Raw genomic sequence first — 17,172 nt, 5'->3', positions numbered from 1 at the left:
GACTGATCATGCGAAACAAACTTAATTAGACTTTATGAAAGGTTGGGGTTTTTTTAGTTAACTATGATATATTATATTATTATATATTATATAACTATAATAATTTTTCATTAATACCCTTTCTTTGCTAGAAAGGAAAGGGTTCATTTTACTTTTTGTTTTGATGGGTGAAGGGCCTTTACTTGCTCTGTTTTTAACAAAAATACAGGCACAAGGCGGAGGAGAGACAGGGTAGAAATGACCAATGAAACAGGGTTTGTGTGGATGTTTTCAGAACACTGGACCGCTGGTTAGTTACCAGCGAATATTTCAGCTGGCAAATTGGGCAGAACACCGGCTGCTTGGACTCTGGTTTATGCTGTGATTAGAGACATTGTTTGATTGGATTTTTTTTTTCTTTTTTTTTTTTAGTCAAAGCAGGTTTGGATGAACACAGGAGAGCTGAGAGTGAGAGACAGGGTAGGAGGGAAGGGTGTGTGGGTCAGTGTGTGAAATCTTCCCTCTCCCCCTCTCCCCTCCTCCTTTCCAGGCTTCATGGACATGGAGGCTTCTGTGCCTGAATCCTCCTTAATGCGAGGAGAGGCTGCTCCCCCAAGCAACAGCACAATGGGTATATGGCTATCACGGGGGGGGGGGGGAGGGGACTGGAATAATATGTACAGTGTGGGGGCTGAGAGCCATGGAACCAAGCTGTAAACCTTGGATATGACAGGTTTCAGAGTAGCAGCCGTGTTAATCTGTATTCGCAAAAAGAAAAGGAGGACTTGTGGCACCTTAGAGACTAACCAATTTATTTGAGCATAAGCTTTCGTGAGCTACAGCTCGCTTCATCGGATGCTGAAGTGAGCTGTAGCTCACGAAAGCTTATGCTCAAATAAATTGATTAGTCTCTAAGGTGCCACAAGTCCTCCTTTTGTTCTTGGACATGATGGAAACCACTTCAAGCTGGGGGTGCGGCAGCCCCCCTACTTCCAGCGCCTATGATCGCTAGGACCCAGGAGGAGCTGGGGATGGAGTCATGCTGTCCCAGCAGCAGGAAGTGAATTGCACTGGCTACAGTAAGGCTTTGTAGCTGGGTGAATTCCAGTTTCCATTGTCCCTTTGCAAGATCCCCGAGCCCCGAATCTCCAGCCGGGCCCTTCCTGCTGCTCCCCAGGAGCCTCTCCCAGGGCAGAGCCCCCAGCTTGGCCAGGGCCCCCCTTCTTGGTCCAGCCCCTGCTTCCAGGGAGGGCCCCGCTTGGAGGGAAGGTAAGAGAGACCTTCCCATTGCACCGTAACAGGGAACAATGCCTCCCTTCAGCCCTGTCTGCAGGGGGAGGGTCAGGAGGATCTTACTGGCTGGCTGCTCTCAGGCCTGTGTGCAGTGTGCTGGGGATTTGAGTTGAATTGGGTGGGATGCTCAGCCCCACCTGGTTTATTCATCTCCGCTCCTTTGGAGTGCGCTGCCGGTGGCATCCTTTGGCCCCCTGGGATTTTCCCATGATTTTAAAGCCAGTCGCCCGATTTTTCGGGAGCCTGACTCATGATTTTTGAACATTTGGGGTTGGCAAGCCCGGAGTGTCTTGCACAGTCCCCGCAGGTGAGATCCCCAAGGCAATCAGATGCTACAGCGGAGTCACACCAGCGAGGGATCTGGCTTGAAAAGTCTGTATTAACACGCCCATTTGAGTGCTGGCTTTGGGGTTCTTCAGAGTCTGTCCATCACTCACAGGTAGGCAGTGCCAGAGCCAAGGGAGGACTCACGACGACGTTAATTCTACTCACGGATGCGTGGGCAGAACGGCCAGTCCAAAACTGTGGGCCAGGACACAGTCCGGGGTGGGCCGCCGGTTTGTCCCGCTCTTAGAAAGTCAAGCGCTTCGTAAATCTTCAGCTCCACCTGACTCCTGTCACCTTGTTCAGTTTGACTAGATGATCATAATGGTCCCTTCTGACCTTCATATCTCTGAATCTGTGAAAACAGCACGTTGGCCCTGTTTGAACCCCGAATTTGACTCTCCACTTTGTTTGTTTGTAAGTGTAGTTTTACTAAAACCGTTCGGGTTCAAAGATTTTGCAGCATTTCTCGGCGTGCAGACGGCTCGGGATTTCTCTCATTCCAGTTGCTGGCATTAAAAGGAAAAGGAAACATGGACATGGTGTATTTACAGCATCTATAGTTTATATCGGCGGTCCCCAAACTTTTGAGTGTCATGGCCCCCCTTACCCCTGTCCGTGCCCCACACCCCCGCCTCCCTCCGGGGCTAGGGCCAGGAGCAGGGCTGTGGCTCTGTGGAGGTGGGGGGGACACAGACAGAGGTAAGGGAGCCAAGGCTGGGGGGGTGTGTCTGGAGCCAGGAGCAGGTCCGCAGCTAGGCGCCAAGGCTGGGGATGGGGGCGGGAGCGGATCTGCAGCCGGGCCCATGGCCAGGTGCAGTTCCACGCCCGGCCTCGCACCCAGCCTCGAACTTGGCCCGGGAATGGAGCCGTGGCCATCGGCCGAGGCTGGGGGCTGGCACGGGACTGGGAGCGGAGCCGCACTGAGGCTGGGGACGGGGCCATGTGAGGAGGCAGGACTGGAGCAGAGCTGGGGGTGGGGAGGAGCTGGGTGGCGCTCCCTCCCTGTCCTTGTGGGGGCTGGCCTGGGCCCCACCAGGCCTCCTTGACGTTCCTCCACTTCCCCCTGGGGGGGCATGCCCCACACTTTGGGGACCTCTCGTTTATATGGATGTAATCATTAAAATTAATACTTTTCCTCCAGAAGTGTTAATAGCTATTGCAACGATTGCACAGGTAGGCCCCAGGGGGGAAAGGTTTGGGAACCCCTGCACTGTTCATTAACACTGGCCCCCTGTCATTCAGTGCTTATAGACCTCTCGTCTATGCTGGGTTAAACACTTCCCTGTCAGCGCTTTGTATTGGGGAGCTCTACCCGGCTGTCAGACACTGGGACAGAGGTGGTCAGGCCTAATGGTCTGAGCTGGGGCAGTCATGCCCAGTGGTCGGAGCTGAAATCAGGAGTCAGGGGCAGGGGTGGAGCGAGGCTGGAGCAGGACTAGGAACAGGGCTGGAGCAAGGCTAAGGCTTGGGAAGTCTGTTGCCCCCCATCAGGCAGGAGACCATTCCAAGCCCTGGAGTGACAATGAGCTGCGCTGTTCCTCCTGTGGGGTTATATAGCCTGTCTGGGAGTCACATGACCAGTTTCTGGCTTGGGGATTGGCTGGAGCCTGGCATAGAAGGGACACGTCACATCATAAAATCTCTGTGGAATTCCAGGTTGTCTCAGGGACCCTAATGGGTTTAGATTATTTTCTTAACCATTCCCCACCAAATATCCTCCTTCTTTTCCCCTCCAAATATCTGTGTCACAAGGCAGGGCTTCTCTGCCTTTCCCAAACATGCTCTTCCACAGCCAATCTCCTCTAAGGGGGTTTATTTTATTAAAACAGGGAAGTAAACAAACTCACTCCTGTGTCTCCGGTTCAGGGCCACCCCTCCCAGGGGTCTCTGGTGCCCCTGCTCTGGGCATCTTCCCACTTTTAGTTGGCTCCACTCCGTTCCTGGAACGATGGTCCTAGATCTGCTTCTCTGAGTGCCTAGCTCTTTGCTTTTCAGAGACCCATCACTGGAGTTGGCTCCTCTCCACTGTGGGGTTCTTTCCCCCAGACGCAGCCTGTCTCAATAAAACCACCTCCGATTTAGCCTTTTCCTGTCTAACTGGTCAGGTTACATAGTTGCTTCAGCATTTCCTCATTTCCAGTCTCATTTATTGAATCCTCCTGACATAAAAATCTCTGCAAAAGTCATCAATTTTTCTTCTCTAGCAATTGGATAAGAACATAAGAGCGGCCAAACTGGGGTGGACCAATGGTCCATCTAGCCCTGTATCCTGTCTGTGAGAGTTGCCAGTACTAGAGCTTTAAGGGGAGTACAGAAAAGGGCAGAACAAATCCACTCTTGTCTTCTCCTCCCAGCTTCTAGCAGTCAGAGATTTAGGGTCACCCAGAGCACAGGGTTGCATCCCTGACCATCTTGGCTAACAGCCACTGGTGGACATATCTTCCATGAACTTATCCAGTTCTTTTTTTGAACCCAGTTATACTTCGGGCCTTCACAACATCCCCTGGCGAGGAGTTCCACAGGTTAGTTGCTCATCGTGCGACAAAGAACTTCCTCCTGTTTGTATTAAACCAGAGCTGCTGTGCCACTGATACCCAGAGGCACTCCTTCCCATTAGCGCTCGCAGGAGCCGATCTAGCTACTGGGAAAGCCAGTGCCCCTGCGAATGGACAGTAACCAAGTCTCCCTGACAGAGGGAGAGGGGACATGAAATGGAAAGGGGGAGAATGATTTAAAAGGGGCAGCAGGAGCAATAAGTGGAGAGAGAGGTTCCCAACTCCCAGACCTGCCCTGCTCCATTGACTGCATCTGTCCCTGGGCAGAATTTCCTGGGAACAAGGTGTGTGAGACCCTGTGCCTATGCCAGAAAGCAAGAAGACCCTGATACCTAGCTGTGCATTTCAGCTGGCTGACCAGTTCAGCGCACCTAAAAGATGCCTTGTAATATGTCACTGGGAAGCCAATAACTCACTGATCATTAATCTTGCAAGATGCATGTACAATCCACCCACAATGGATTATATAGATCTGCTGAAATTAGGATGGGTAATGTGTTTAAAAGGCATGCCAGGGGGAGATGATAAACTGTTTTTTTCCAGAGACGAGGAATGAGGATCTGGCTGCTTAAATGTGGCTCCCATGTAAATGAAGCAAGGTGTCTCCGGAGACAAAGAAAAGCACATTTGCATGCCAGGCTGACAAAGACATCAGGAGAGCAAAGGGGGCTTCGGGGTGTGTGTGATCACTTAATACAGAGGCTCTCAACCTTTGCAGGTTACTGGCCTCCTTTCAGGAGGCTGATTTGTCTTGCCTACCCCCAAGCTTCACCTCACTTAAAAATGACCTGCTTACAAAATTAGACCTAAAACTACAAAAGCCACTAGTACTGAAAAATTGCTTCCGTTCTCATTTTTACCATGTAATTATAAAATAAATCAACTGGATTATAAACAGTGTCCTTACATTTTGTTGTACTGGGGTCCCCAATATTCCAAGATTTGTTAATTATCAACATTATGGCTCAAACAACTCCCCAGCCAATTATTTTAAAACTCTTAGGTAAGATATCTGATTCTGCAGATTTAAAAATGTTTATGTTCAGTAGTAGCTGTTTAACCTCCTGTTTAGTTAATGTTGGAATAGAAAATATTTGTATGTATCTGAGGAGGCGGGAGGGATAGCTCAGTGGTTTGAGCATTGGCCTGCTAAACCCAGGGTTGTGAGTTCAATCCTTGAGGGGCCATTTAGGGATCAGGGCAAAAAATGGGGATTGGTCCTGCTTTGAGCAGGGGGTTGGACTAGATGACCTCCTGAGATCCCTTCCCACCCTGATATTCTATGATTGATTTCAGTGTGTCGTCTGTGGAGCAGTATAAACAAGTCAGTGTCGGTCTGAAATTTTAGTTCGTGCTGAGTTCACGAGTGCTTTTTATGGGGCTTGTTGTAAAACTAGGCAACTATCTAGATGAGTTGATGTAACCCCTGGAACGTGTACACCTGGTTGAGAACTACTCTTAATCTCAACGGGAGATGAAGGCTGTACCTTCCCACCTCCTGAAGTGGGGTTAAGGAACTCGGTTCCAGGAGAGAGCGGGACGCTGCAGGGAGACAGTGTTGGGGAAATTTGGGAGTGGCGGGGATTTTGGAGGTCATTCTGCCAACAGAACGGGCTCTGGCCTCTGTAGGTCTAGAAATAATCAGAGGTTTAACTGGGTGATGAAAGCAGAATGGCCAACCCCAACTGTTCAAAAACCATGAGTCAGGCTCACCCAGAATCATGCGATTGGCTTTGAAACCATGAGATCATGTAAAAATAAGAGATTTTTATTTGCTTTCTGCTTTTTGGGTGCACTAGGGTCACATGCTGAAGCTTTCTCTACAGCCACGAGGACTAGAAACTTGCTTTTTTCTTTAAGAATGACGGCTGAAATGATCATCTATTCACTTGACTCCAGAAGCTGGGGCTTTAAGGAAAACAATAATGATCATGAGACTCAGGACAAAATCCTGAGAGTTGGCAACACTGTGAAAGCCAGGATGTGACCGCAAGGCTTGTTTGCTGGCTGTTGGTGTCCGAGCTGCGAGCCACAGCAGTGTAACATTTAAGGCATCCAGAGTTGCAGAGCAGGTGGTGACAAAACTCCTTAATGGTCTGGGCTGAATCCCCAAATTGTGACAGTGAGGAGCAGAGAGAGGACAAGTCAGTTCCTGCCTCTTCCAAGTCCCCGTGCTGCTGGGGGGACTCTCTGCTCTTGTGGAGGGGAATCCCCCAAAGTGGGTCTGTTGATTCTGCTCTTTTCTAGCGTTTGTTACAGAGACTCTGTAACAGGGAGGGTTTAAAACTGTCTGGATGGGTTTAGTCCTGGTAGGAGGGGCCGGGTCTGCACTGGGATAAAGTGACCCAGCGTTTTCCCAGAATGGCAGGCTCCACAATGTAGGGAAAGAGCCTTGGGTGGGGGCGGGGGGCGGGAAATGGACGAAAGCCCCTTCTGAAAGCTTCCCAGTCGCTCCTCTCACCCCGACAGGCTGCAGAATAACAACCAGGTCGTCCCACTGGACCATGAAACAGGGCTGGGAAACGGCGGGAGCGGAACCTGCTCGGGTAAGGGATTTGAAGAGAGGTCGCTGCTCAAGGAGGAGGACAGAAAATAGCACATGTCGAGGGAGGATGGGGACAGTATGTCATTGACATACTGGGACTGCTCAGCCTGGGGCTGGAGTTTTAGATCAGGGCCATTGGAAGAGGGTAGAAATTCCCCCGTTTCTACAACAGGGAACAACCCCCGCCATACAAGGCTGGAGAAATTTACCAGACTCCCAGTGCCGGAGCCTGAAACTTCTAGCCAGAGGCAGCCAACAGGGCGAGATGTCCCATCCTAGAGACCCAGCTCCTAGGAACGTGAGGGGTTGGGATTTCTCTCCCTGGACCCGTTTTGGGGGTGCCATTTCGTGTATCACCTCTGGCTGGTAGGAATGTGACGAACATGAAGGCCCCTGCTCTCCTCCATCTGCTGGGATGGGAGGGACAAGAAGCTCTCTCTTTCTCCCCACCCTGAAGCCTCCTGGGTGCTGCGAGCAGGGTGGGGGTGGGATTCTGCTACTCTGTCCCCCCTCCAGACCTTCCATTTTATTGGCCCCTCTCCCCTGTGACTAGTGGGATTGTGGCTGGGGCAGCAGGTGCTGAGTGGGGGTCTCTTGTTGTTTCAGGGGCCAGTGACCTTCGAGGAGGTGGCTGTGTATTTCACCCAGGGGCAGGGGGCTCTGCTGGACCCCGCTCAGAGAGCCCTCTACAGGGACGTCATGCAGGAGAACTATGAGACGGTGACCTCGCTGGGTAAGGGAGTCCCGTCCCTTCGGTTATTAAAGCCACGAGGTCCGTGAGGTGCCCAGTTCAGCTTCTGCTCAGGTTCTTTCCAGGTGGCTTAGATTTTAGGAGAATGGGCTGCACAAGTCCCCAGATCCAGTGAGACAGAGATTTTCTGCTCCACCCTCCTCCCACGTGATGGGGGAGGCAGAAACACAATAGAGCTGCTAAGTCGTCCCTATCCCCACAGCTTTCAAGGGGGCGGAAGCTTGTATTTGCCTGCCTGTGTTATTTCTCCCTGTCCCCATAGGTGCTGGAACTAGGGGTCCTGTCGCACTCCCTGGCTTGAAGTGGTTTCCCTTATATCCAGGGTTTATAGTTTGGTTCAAAGGCTCTCAGCACCCACCACTATAAAAATTGTTCCAGCACCCCTGCCTGTCCCCCTCCCTTCCAGGGACTAGCTCCAGCCCTGGGCAGGGCTCTGGCCTCTGTAGGATTACATATAGGCAGAGGCTTGACACCAGAGCTATGTCTGCATCACGAAGTCCCCCAGAGTGCACAGATCCTGGAAACTCCCACAGAACAGGCCGTCCCCCAAACAGACGCCTGCCTCTCCCATCAGGCCTCAGTGACTGCGTTTCCAGTTGTTCAGATTCAAGCCCAGCGTGGGGCCAGGTTAAAATCAGGGATTGTTCTTTGTGACAAATCCTTTCCCAATGCCTGACACGCCCTGATCTTGCCTGATTTCCCCTCCCCCCGTCCCCTAGCAGGATTCCCCCTTCCCAAACCTGAGCTGATCACCCAGCTGGAGCGAGGGGAAGAGCCGTGGGTCCCGGATCTCCAAGCCTGCGAGGAAAGGGAGAGCCCGAGAGGCGCCCGCACAGGTGAGGAATCGATGAAACGAGCACAAACCACCCGGGGAGTGAAGGAAAAAGCTGGGACTCCCACAAATGTGCTGTGAGCAAGAGCCCTCAGTTCTGCCTCATCTCACCCAGGTCAGGGCTGTAGCCAGCAGGGGTCACGTCCTCCTGGCAGGTGTCACTCACAGCTTCACGCTCACCCTGGCTTCCAGCTGGCAGGAGTTCCCTCCCTGACTTTACTTCCCCCTTGCTGTTTGGCTGGGATGTGGAGGCAGCATCAAATATCTCCGTCTTTCCTCTAGTTATTATGTTGCTAAACCTCTTCGCTGTTCTCCTGTTGTTTCTCTCTGGCACTGGGAGTGACTCCTGTCTGGATCCTCTCTCTCTCTGTCCCAGCAGGTGACGGGAGGGTGAGTGAAAACACAGAGGAGAATCTGCAGCAGGAAGGTCCTGAGCAAGTGGAATCACACAGGATGTTATTGGAAAGATCTGAAGGGAATTTTACCCAGGAGCGGCGAAAAGCCTGGGGAAATGGGCACAGGCCAGAGACGCAGCTGGGAACCCATCCAGGGCAGAAAGTGGGTAAATCCACCGATCATGGGGGAGTTTGCAAAGACCCCAAGGAAACCACAGCCCAGCAGAGAATCCCATCAGGAGTGAGAGACAACACATGCTCCGAGTGTGGAAAAAGCTTCAATCGGAGCTCAAACCTTATTTCACATCAGAGACTCCACACTGGAGACAGGCCTTTTAAATGCCTTGAGTGTGGGAGAAGTTTTAATCAGCGAGGGCACCTTGTTAGGCATCAGAGGCTCCACACCGGAGAAAAGCCCTATAAATGCCTGGAGTGCGGGAAAAGCTTCATTCAGAGCTCACATCTGATTAGACACCAAAGAGTCCACACGGGAGAGAGACCCTATATGTGCCTGAAGTGTGGGAAAATGTTTCGTGACGGCTCAGCCTTTATTAAGCATCAGCGAATCCACACGGGAGTTAAACCCCATAAATGTCTTGACTGTGGGAAAAGCTTCATTCAGAGCTCACATCTGATTAGACACCAAAGAGTCCACACCGGCGAGCAACCCTACAAGTGCCCGGAGTGTGGGAAAATGTTTGGTAACGGCTCAGTCCTTATTAACCATCGGAGAATCCACATGGGAGTTAAACCCCATAAATGCCTCGACTGTGGGAAAAGCTTCAATCGGAGCTCAACCCTGGTTAGACATCAGAGAACCCACACGGGAGAAAAACCCTTTATATGCCTGGAGTGCGGGAAAAAGTTTAGTGGAAGTTCAGCCCTTATTGTCCATCAGAGACTCCACACTGGGGATAAACCCTTTAAATGCTCTGACTGTGGGAAAAGTTTCATTCTGATCTCACGGCTCCTTGCCCATCAGAGAATCCACACGGGCGAGAAGCCCTATAAATGCCTCGAGTGTGGGAAAAGGTTTCGTGACAACTCAAGCCTTATCATGCATCAGATTAGACCCTACAAATGCCTGGACTGTGGGAAAAGCTTCAGTTACAACTCAGATCTTATTAGACATCACAGAACCCACACTGGAGAGAGACCGTATAAATGCCTGGACTGTGGGAAAGGCTTCAGTCAGAACTCAAATCTTATTATGCATCAAAGGCTGCACAAAGGGAAAAAACCTTGACTGTGGAACTTTCAGTTGGGGCTTTGAGCATACCAGGTATCAGCAAATCCACACAGGGAAGAAACCTCTTCAATTCTCAGTGTGGAAATGATTCCAGTGAAGCGAACAGCATATTGGATCTCAGAGATTCCACAAAGGAGAGAAATTCTCCCTGTGGCCTTTTTTTTTTTTTTAAAGTATCCATTTCCTCGTTGCTGCACACACTAGTGGCCTTTGCCTCTTAGGGATATCTGCCTGGACGCATGAACATCTTTTCCTGTGAAAAATGTGTTTTTAGAAACATTTTTATGATCAATCAGGACAAAAGGCCAAAACACTCAAAATTTTTCACCAAAAGGGATCTTCAGAAGGAAAGAAAATTCACTTTCAGGAGGACTAAAATGGAATTACTCAGCTTCTTGACTGTCCACCTGCAAGGCTCTTGTCAGTTTCACATTCTCCCTGTCCTGGAAAGGTGAAGTTGAATTGGTTGCTCCTGTAGGCCATGCTCTGTGCGCTATCCAACTTTTTAAGAGCCAAATGGCTTTTCAGGTTTCCTGACCACCTGAGAACGTCTCCAGGGAGTAGAATCTCATTTTGGCCACCTTTTAGAAACTGAAAAGATAGGTGTGGAAACTGAGGCTGGAAGAGTTGGAACAGGGATTAATTGCCCATTAGAACAGAAGGGGTGAAGTTTGTCCTATTTGGAAACAACAGACACTCCTCAAGACCTGTTGAAAGCAGCGTCTCCCAGGGGACTGAAAGGAAAGCATGCAGGGAGAGCAAAGCTCACAGGAGATTTGGACGGCATATAGTTGATTTGGGTGGTGAGGTGCAGATGTCCTGGCTGTGTAAATAGTGACGCTTTTGTAATTTGTTATGTTATTTCTTTCCTTTCTCTCTGGGTGATAAAGTCAGTCCAGGTGGCAACCTTTTAAACTCAAAGATTTGGTTGGGAGTGTAACTGATAGGGGAAATATCCTGACAGGGGAAACAAAACACTATGTAAATTGTTCAGTGTGTATCATTTGTTATTTGTGAAAATAATTTCTTTCTAGATGGGAGATCAGTCATTCACTGTGTCAACATCTTAGGCCTGGTGTACCCTTAAAAGTTAGGTTGACGTAGCTACATCAGTCAGGGGAGTGAAAAATCCACACCCCTGAGCAATATAGCTAGACCGAGCGAGCCCCCCTGTGTAGATGCAAAACTGTCAGTGGAAGGACGCTTCTGTTGACCTAGCTACTAACCCCTTCCATCAGTGTAGGTTGCATCTACACAATGGGGTTATACTGGTGCCAGTATGGTCTCTGTAGTGTAGACGTACCCTCAAACTCCATCAGGACGACAGCTGTTTTGCGCGGCAAGCCTAGGAGGGAGAGGGGAGCAGGGGGAACGTGGCGTGCTTGGGGGAGGAGGCAGGGCCGGGGCGGGGATTTGGGGAGGGATCCAATAGGGGCAGGGTGGGGCGGAGGCGGGGGCGAGGTTCGAGCACCCACCAGCGCTGACAGAAGTTGGCGTCTGTGCTAACTACCCCTCTTCCTGGCTAAATGGAAGGAAGAGTTAAGCCCCTCTTTGTAATAGGAGGTCGCCGCGCAAAGCACAAGGGCCCATGGCAACGCCTGAGCAGAGGTAAGCCGTGAGGACGAGGGGTTGTTTGGAGAGCTGTGTGTGCTAGAGAAGAAAAGCCAGCAGACAGCAGGAGAAGCAGTTATGAGAGTGGCTCGGAGAAGGAAAAGGGCCTGAGTTCCCCAAAGGAGTTAGGCTCCAAGGTCCCTGTTTAGGTGCCAAATCCCAGTTTCAGGACCACTACGATGCACAAAACTCGTGCTCTAGCCCAGTGGGTTCCTCGGGTCACTTGGCATCTAAGTTTTTGCAGTAGGGTTTCCCTCAGTGCCTATCTTTCCGCCTTGTAGCATCATCGAGCACTGCTGCCTAGAAGAGGTTAGATGGATCGGACCAATTACACAGCCCTGTTTAATACCATTAGTGGTAGGAAACGGGGTCAGACAGAATACCTTCTATGCAGACTGGCCCAAGCATTCCATCATGAACTAGTCTCAGAATGGCGGTGAATTTCTCTGGACAACCAAACTTACAAACTAGTTGCCATAGTCCAGGTCTTCTGATTGTGTCAAGTGCTTTAGCCAGGTTGAGGAAGACAGCGTGAAGGTCCTGTTGCTATTCTCTGCATTTCTCTTGCATCTGATGAGCTTCAAATACCATGTCTCTCATTGGCCTGAAATCACATGGTGACTCTGATAGCACGTGATTGACAATCAAAGAGTACTTTGGTCAGTGGTGGAGAGTAACGAGATAACGTGATAGTTGCCACAGTTTGACGTTTCACCTCGCCTCTTGTATATGGTGACAATGGTGGTGTCTTTAAAATCTTGTGGTATATCTTCAGTATTTCATATCTTGAGAGAGAGAGTCCAGGCAGTCGCCTTAGCAAGGTCTGGCCTCCATATTTGAATGTTTCTGCAGGAATGCCATCAGAGGCGGTGGGGAGGGGTAGCTCAGTGGTTTGAGCATTGGCCTGCTAAACCAACTAAACCTGCTAAACCAGGCAGGGTTGTGAGTTCAATCCTTGAGGGGGCCATTTAGGGATCTGGGGCAAAAATTGGGGATTGTTGGACTAGATGACCTCCTGAGGTCCCTTCCAACCCTGATATTCTATGATTCTATGATCCCTGAAGTTCTTCATGGCACGGATTGCAGTGCTGACTTCGTCAAGGGACGGGGCTGCGTGCATGTTGTAATTACATGTCGGTTGACCCACTACTCTAATTAGTGCCTCACCTGGAGCGTTAGATGGTGGGTTCAGAAGATCACCAAAATGGTGTTGCCACCTCTGAAGGATTTCTCCTTTGTCAGTGATTGGTCTTAGGCCATCCATACTCTTCTAAGGCACTGTGGTCGTGTGTGTAGGACCACACACAGCTTTCAAAGCAGCATAAAAGTCTTTGGTCTTTTGACAGGTGGCATAGCCCTGGATTTCATCTGCCTTGGCAGTCCACCACTGATCCTGCACGTCTCTAAACTTAGACCAGGTTTCCTGTTGCAGACTCCTGTATATTGTTACTGTGCCTACAGGGACATGGGGTGCAAGAATTCGACAGTGCATCTCATGTTGTTTAATGAGCAGCTGTTAGATGTCTGGGTCATTCTTGTTGACCTCATCTTGGTGACATCATTTTGGCAAGAGTGGCTTGGTATACGGCATTGCAAAAAGTGGCCCATTCGCTATGTACCTTAGCACCAATAGTCAAACCAGTGGGGTCAGACAGAGATGCTGTGGAGTTGCAGAGCTGCACCTTGTCATCGCTTTACATTGAGCTGTCTGGTTTAGTTCAGTGTTCCTCAAATGCGGCCACCGTGGCCGCACATGACCACCAGGGGCTTTTCTTGTGGCCACAGCATTCTGGGTGGTGATGGGAGGTGTGTGTAAAGCAGCAGCCCCTCCTCTTTATTTATTTAAAAATTGTCAGAGCGGCCACCAGCAAGAGTTGGTGGCCGCACGCTGAGGCCACCAAAACATTTGTTGTGAGAACCCCTGATTTAGTTGATGACTTGCAATACATGGGTCAAATTGCCAGTAACAGTTTGGAGCAGATCATGCCCTGGTCTGTCCTGTAGATCTTATTGTTGGATGATGCAGTAGTTGATAAGATGCCATTGTTTGGATCTTGGGTGAATCCATGATGTTATCTTTATATCTGGTAGGTGGAGAAAGGTATCTGTGACCGCTAGCTGCCGTTTGATGCACTCACTGATTAGCAGAGATCCATTGCTATTCTCTTTCCGAGTCCCATACTGTCTAAGGGCGTGTTGCCAGGTTACCCATTACTTCCATCCCTTCCATTGAAGTCTCCCATCATAATTAATTTATCTGATGCTGATGTAGACACGATGAGTTTGTCTCGGTCACTGAAGAGCTTTTCTTTCTCATTGTGGATGAGGTAAGATCTTTTATTGGACCAGCTTCTGTTGATGAGAGCAAATGGCTCTTCTTCAGAGCTCTGTGTAGTTCGAAAGCTTGTCTCTCTCACCAACAAAATTTGGTCCGATAAAAGATATCACCTCCCCCACCTCGCCTTTCTAATATCCTGGGACCAACATGGCTACAAGTACACTGCATACTTCCTCATTGTTGACATTTGTCATGGTAGGAGCATAAGCACTGATGATGGTAGTGTACCATTTACGTTTCGATGGCAACCGCAGAAGCATAAGACAATCATTTATGCCTTTAGGTAGACCTAGGTCTATAAAATCATGACTTGTGGAGAAAGTAAATAAGGAAGTATTATTTACTCCTCATAACACAAGAACTGGGGGGGGGGGTCACCCAATGAAATGAATAGGCAGCAGGTTTAAAACAAACAAAAGGAAGTATTGCTTCACACTATGCACGGTCAACCCACGGAACTCCTTGCCAGAGGATGTTGTGAAGGCCAAGACTGTGACAGGGTTCAAAGAAGAACTAGATAAGTTCATGGAGGATAGGACCATCAATGGCTATTAGCCAGGATGGGCAGGTGTCCCTAGCCCCTGTTTGCCAGAAGCTGGGAATGGCGATGGGATGGATCACTGGATGTTTACTTGTTCTGTTCATTCCCTCTGGGGCACTTGGCACTGGCCACTGTCAGAGGACACGACACCGGGCTAGATGGATCTTTGGTCTGACCCAGTATGGCCGTTCTTATGTTCGAGCTTGGCAGCAAGGGAGTTGCTAATGACAAAGCCAACACTGGCTCGTAACGGCTCAGAGGTTGGGGAGCCTTGTCAGAAGAATGCGTGCCCTGCACTGATCTCCATGAGTTGCCCTTTGTCAGCAAGTCTGGTTTCACGCAGTGCAGCAATGTTGACCCTATACCTGGCCAGTTCTCTTGCAACGTGTGCTGGTGGAAGGGGTTGTTGCACAGAGTCCTAGCATTCCACATAGCTATCATAACTGCGTTTGCTTGTTTTCTGACCTCACAGCGAGTGACCTTCCAGAGTCAGTAGTCTGGTCAGGTTCTGGGGAAGGAGCCTTTTCTAGCCTCTTCTCCACACGGGGTGAGCAGCGTCATCCTGCATAGGACCACTCAGATGACCACGATGTTGCTGGATGGTGCTGCTCCTGCCAGGTACATCACCACTCAACCAATGTCATCGGCCTCTAACTATAATTCTCTGATCATTAATATTCTTGAGTGATGAATGGATGGGGCGTGTACAAGAACTTGCTAGACATGTGCTGCCCAGGTGCTTTTAAAATGTGTTTGACAGGCAGGGCCTAAAACATGCCTGTTCCAGACCCAGGAATGTGGCTCCCCCCTGCTGGAACGTGTCTCCGATGTAAGTTAGGCCAGGTTTGACCAAAGACAAAGAAAAGCCCGTTGGCATGCAAGGTAAACAGAGCCATCAGGAGAGCAAGCAGGGGACGATGCGTACTGAAAAATCTTAATCGGGGATGCAGACTGGGCCCTGAGGAAGCCTTCCTGCCTCTTGAAGCTGGGGCAATGAACTTTGAGAGAAGACTTTTCAAAGGTTTACTGCACTATAAAGAGAGGGGCAGAGGACCCCGATGTTACCATTCACCCGAGGAAACAAGCCTTGGGCTTTGTGGGGATCCCGATGGAAAGCTAGTCAGCCATGGCTGGAACAGGAAGACTGGTGGGGAAACTACCTTGAACAAAGATGGTAACTTGTTAAGTTACATCTTTGCTATTCGAAAGCATGTCTTTCACGTTTGGTCGTTTGTAACCCTTTCTAGCTTTATCCCTTATCCTTGGGTTCACTGAAAACCTCTCTCTTTAGTTAGATAAACTTGTTTGACTTTTTTATCTAAACCAACCCAGTGTTGTGATTGCATTGAAGCGATTGTTAACTCTAGGCAAGATAACCAGCTGTTGCTGCTCTCTCTTTAAAGGAGCAGCGAAAGTCCTGTCTTTTCTGTGAACATACAGTGATGGGGCAGAGGTGGATTAAAATTTATTGGGGCCCTGGGCACAAAGAACATCTGCCCTCCCCTCCGATCTCCTGCCACGGGACCCCCCCCCCCGATCTCCTGCCCCCTGCTCTTCCCCTTCCCCCCAAGACCCCACATGCTGGCCTGGCTGGAAGCTGGGAAAGTCCGATGTTCCCAATCAGTTGGGATCTGGGATCCCAGACTGAGCAGCTGCTGCTTCCTCAGAGGGATCTATGGCGGGGAGAAACCTTTATCAAAGCCCCCTCTGTGCCTAGGCCAGATGGGGACTTTCCCCGGCAGCTGGAACCAAACCCTTGGGGAAGTCCCGGGCTCTGCCGGCACCAACTCCTAAGCCGGAGCCTGCAGATGCTGGAGAGACCTGGGCTGTGGCATGGCACTTGCTCAGGTCAGGTTTTTGATGGCGCTCCTGGTGAGTTTGTCCGAGAGGGAAAGGGGCAGGAAATACACAGGGGGAGGGAGGGGAACAGGATGTGTCAAACTTGCAGGGGACGTGTGCAGTTTGCGGTTTGTTTGTCAGAGCAGGCCCATTGAGTAGGGGTAGAAATTCCCCTATTTCTGGAACAGATAACAAGCCCCTTGGCCAGGGTTTACCAGACCAGACTCCTAGCACTGGAGCCTGAACCTACTACCTAGAGGCTGCTGTGGAATATGAAGGGGGCACCCAGTAGTGAGGCCCAGGGGAGAGACCCTGTCCCTCACCCCAAGCTGCTGGGAATGGGGAGGGGGTTGGGATTCGTGTCCCTCGACCCCGTGGAGGGGCTCCATCTCCTGTACCAGCCTCTGGCTAGCAGGTGTGTGATAAAGGGGAAGGCCCCTGCCCTCCTCCACCGGCTGGGAGGGACAAGGAGCTCTCTTTCTCCCCTCCCTCAAGCCTCCTGGCTGCTCTGAGCAAGGTGGGGGTGGGTTCTGCTCCTCTGTCTCCACTAGACCTTTCACTTTATCGGCCCTCCTCCCCTGGGACTAGTAGGATTGTGGCTGGGGCAGCAGGTGCTGAGGGGGGGTCTCTTGTTGTTCCAGATGCCGGTGACCTTCGAGGAGGTGGCTGTGTATTTCACCCAGGGGCAGGGGGCTCTGCTGGACCCCGCTCAGAGAGCCCTCTACAGGGACGTCATGCAGGAGAACTATGAGACGGTGACCTCACTGGGTAAGGGATTTCTGTCCCCTCAGTTACTGTGGGGTCTGTGATGAGCCCACTTTGGCTTATACTTAGGTTCTTGCCTAGTTTTAGGTTTACCTTTCAGGGGAATGGGCCCTATTGTCCCAGATCCAATGTGAGACTTCATCACAGCGCCT

General features: G+C 50.5%; 1 protein-coding gene across 5 annotated transcripts; it reads left to right on the top strand.

The window, feature by feature from the left end:
- Positions 1 to 1,010: 1,010 nt before the first annotated feature.
- Positions 1,011 to 11,288, top strand: LOC311530858 (uncharacterized protein). 5 transcript variants are annotated; one of them, XM_084647828.1, is made up of 5 exons: positions 1,011 to 1,248; positions 6,624 to 6,700; positions 7,306 to 7,432; positions 8,170 to 8,286; positions 8,662 to 11,288. In XM_084647828.1, the coding sequence occupies exons 2-5, from the start codon at positions 6,659 to 6,661 to the stop codon at positions 9,921 to 9,923; spliced, it is 1,548 nt and encodes a 515-aa protein (XP_084503954.1). In that variant the 5' UTR covers positions 1,011 to 1,248; positions 6,624 to 6,658; the 3' UTR covers positions 9,924 to 11,288. The 5 variants fall into 5 exon arrangements, with proteins under 5 accessions (XP_084503954.1, XP_084503951.1, XP_084503953.1 ...); XM_084647825.1 differs by having other exon boundaries at positions 1,012 to 1,248; positions 8,659 to 11,288; XM_084647827.1 differs by having other exon boundaries at positions 1,016 to 1,248; positions 8,173 to 8,286; positions 8,659 to 11,288.
- Positions 11,289 to 17,172: the final 5,884 nt, after the last annotated feature.

The sequence above is a fragment of the Lepidochelys olivacea genome (assembly GCF_965140295.1).
Source record: "Lepidochelys olivacea isolate rLepOli2 genome assembly, chromosome: 14".
NCBI lineage: Eukaryota > Metazoa > Chordata > Testudines > Cheloniidae > Lepidochelys > Lepidochelys olivacea.
The sequence above is the reverse complement of the archived record's forward strand: the minus strand, read 5'-3'. Positions and strand labels throughout refer to the sequence as shown.

What these genes read in the sequence shown, in the direction of transcription:
- LOC311530858 (XM_084647825.1), top strand. Translation starts at nt 6,659, where the DNA reads ATGAAACAGGGCTGGGAAACGGCGGGAGCGGAACCTGCTCGG. An exon ending in CGGGAGCGGAACCTGCTCGG is followed by an intron (nt 6,701 to 7,305) that starts GTAAGGGATTTG and finishes TTGTTGTTTCAG; the next exon opens with GGGCCAGTGACCTTCGAGGA. An exon ending in TGAGACGGTGACCTCGCTGG is followed by an intron (nt 7,433 to 8,169) that starts GTAAGGGAGTCC and finishes CCCGTCCCCTAG; the next exon opens with CAGGATTCCCCCTTCCCAAA.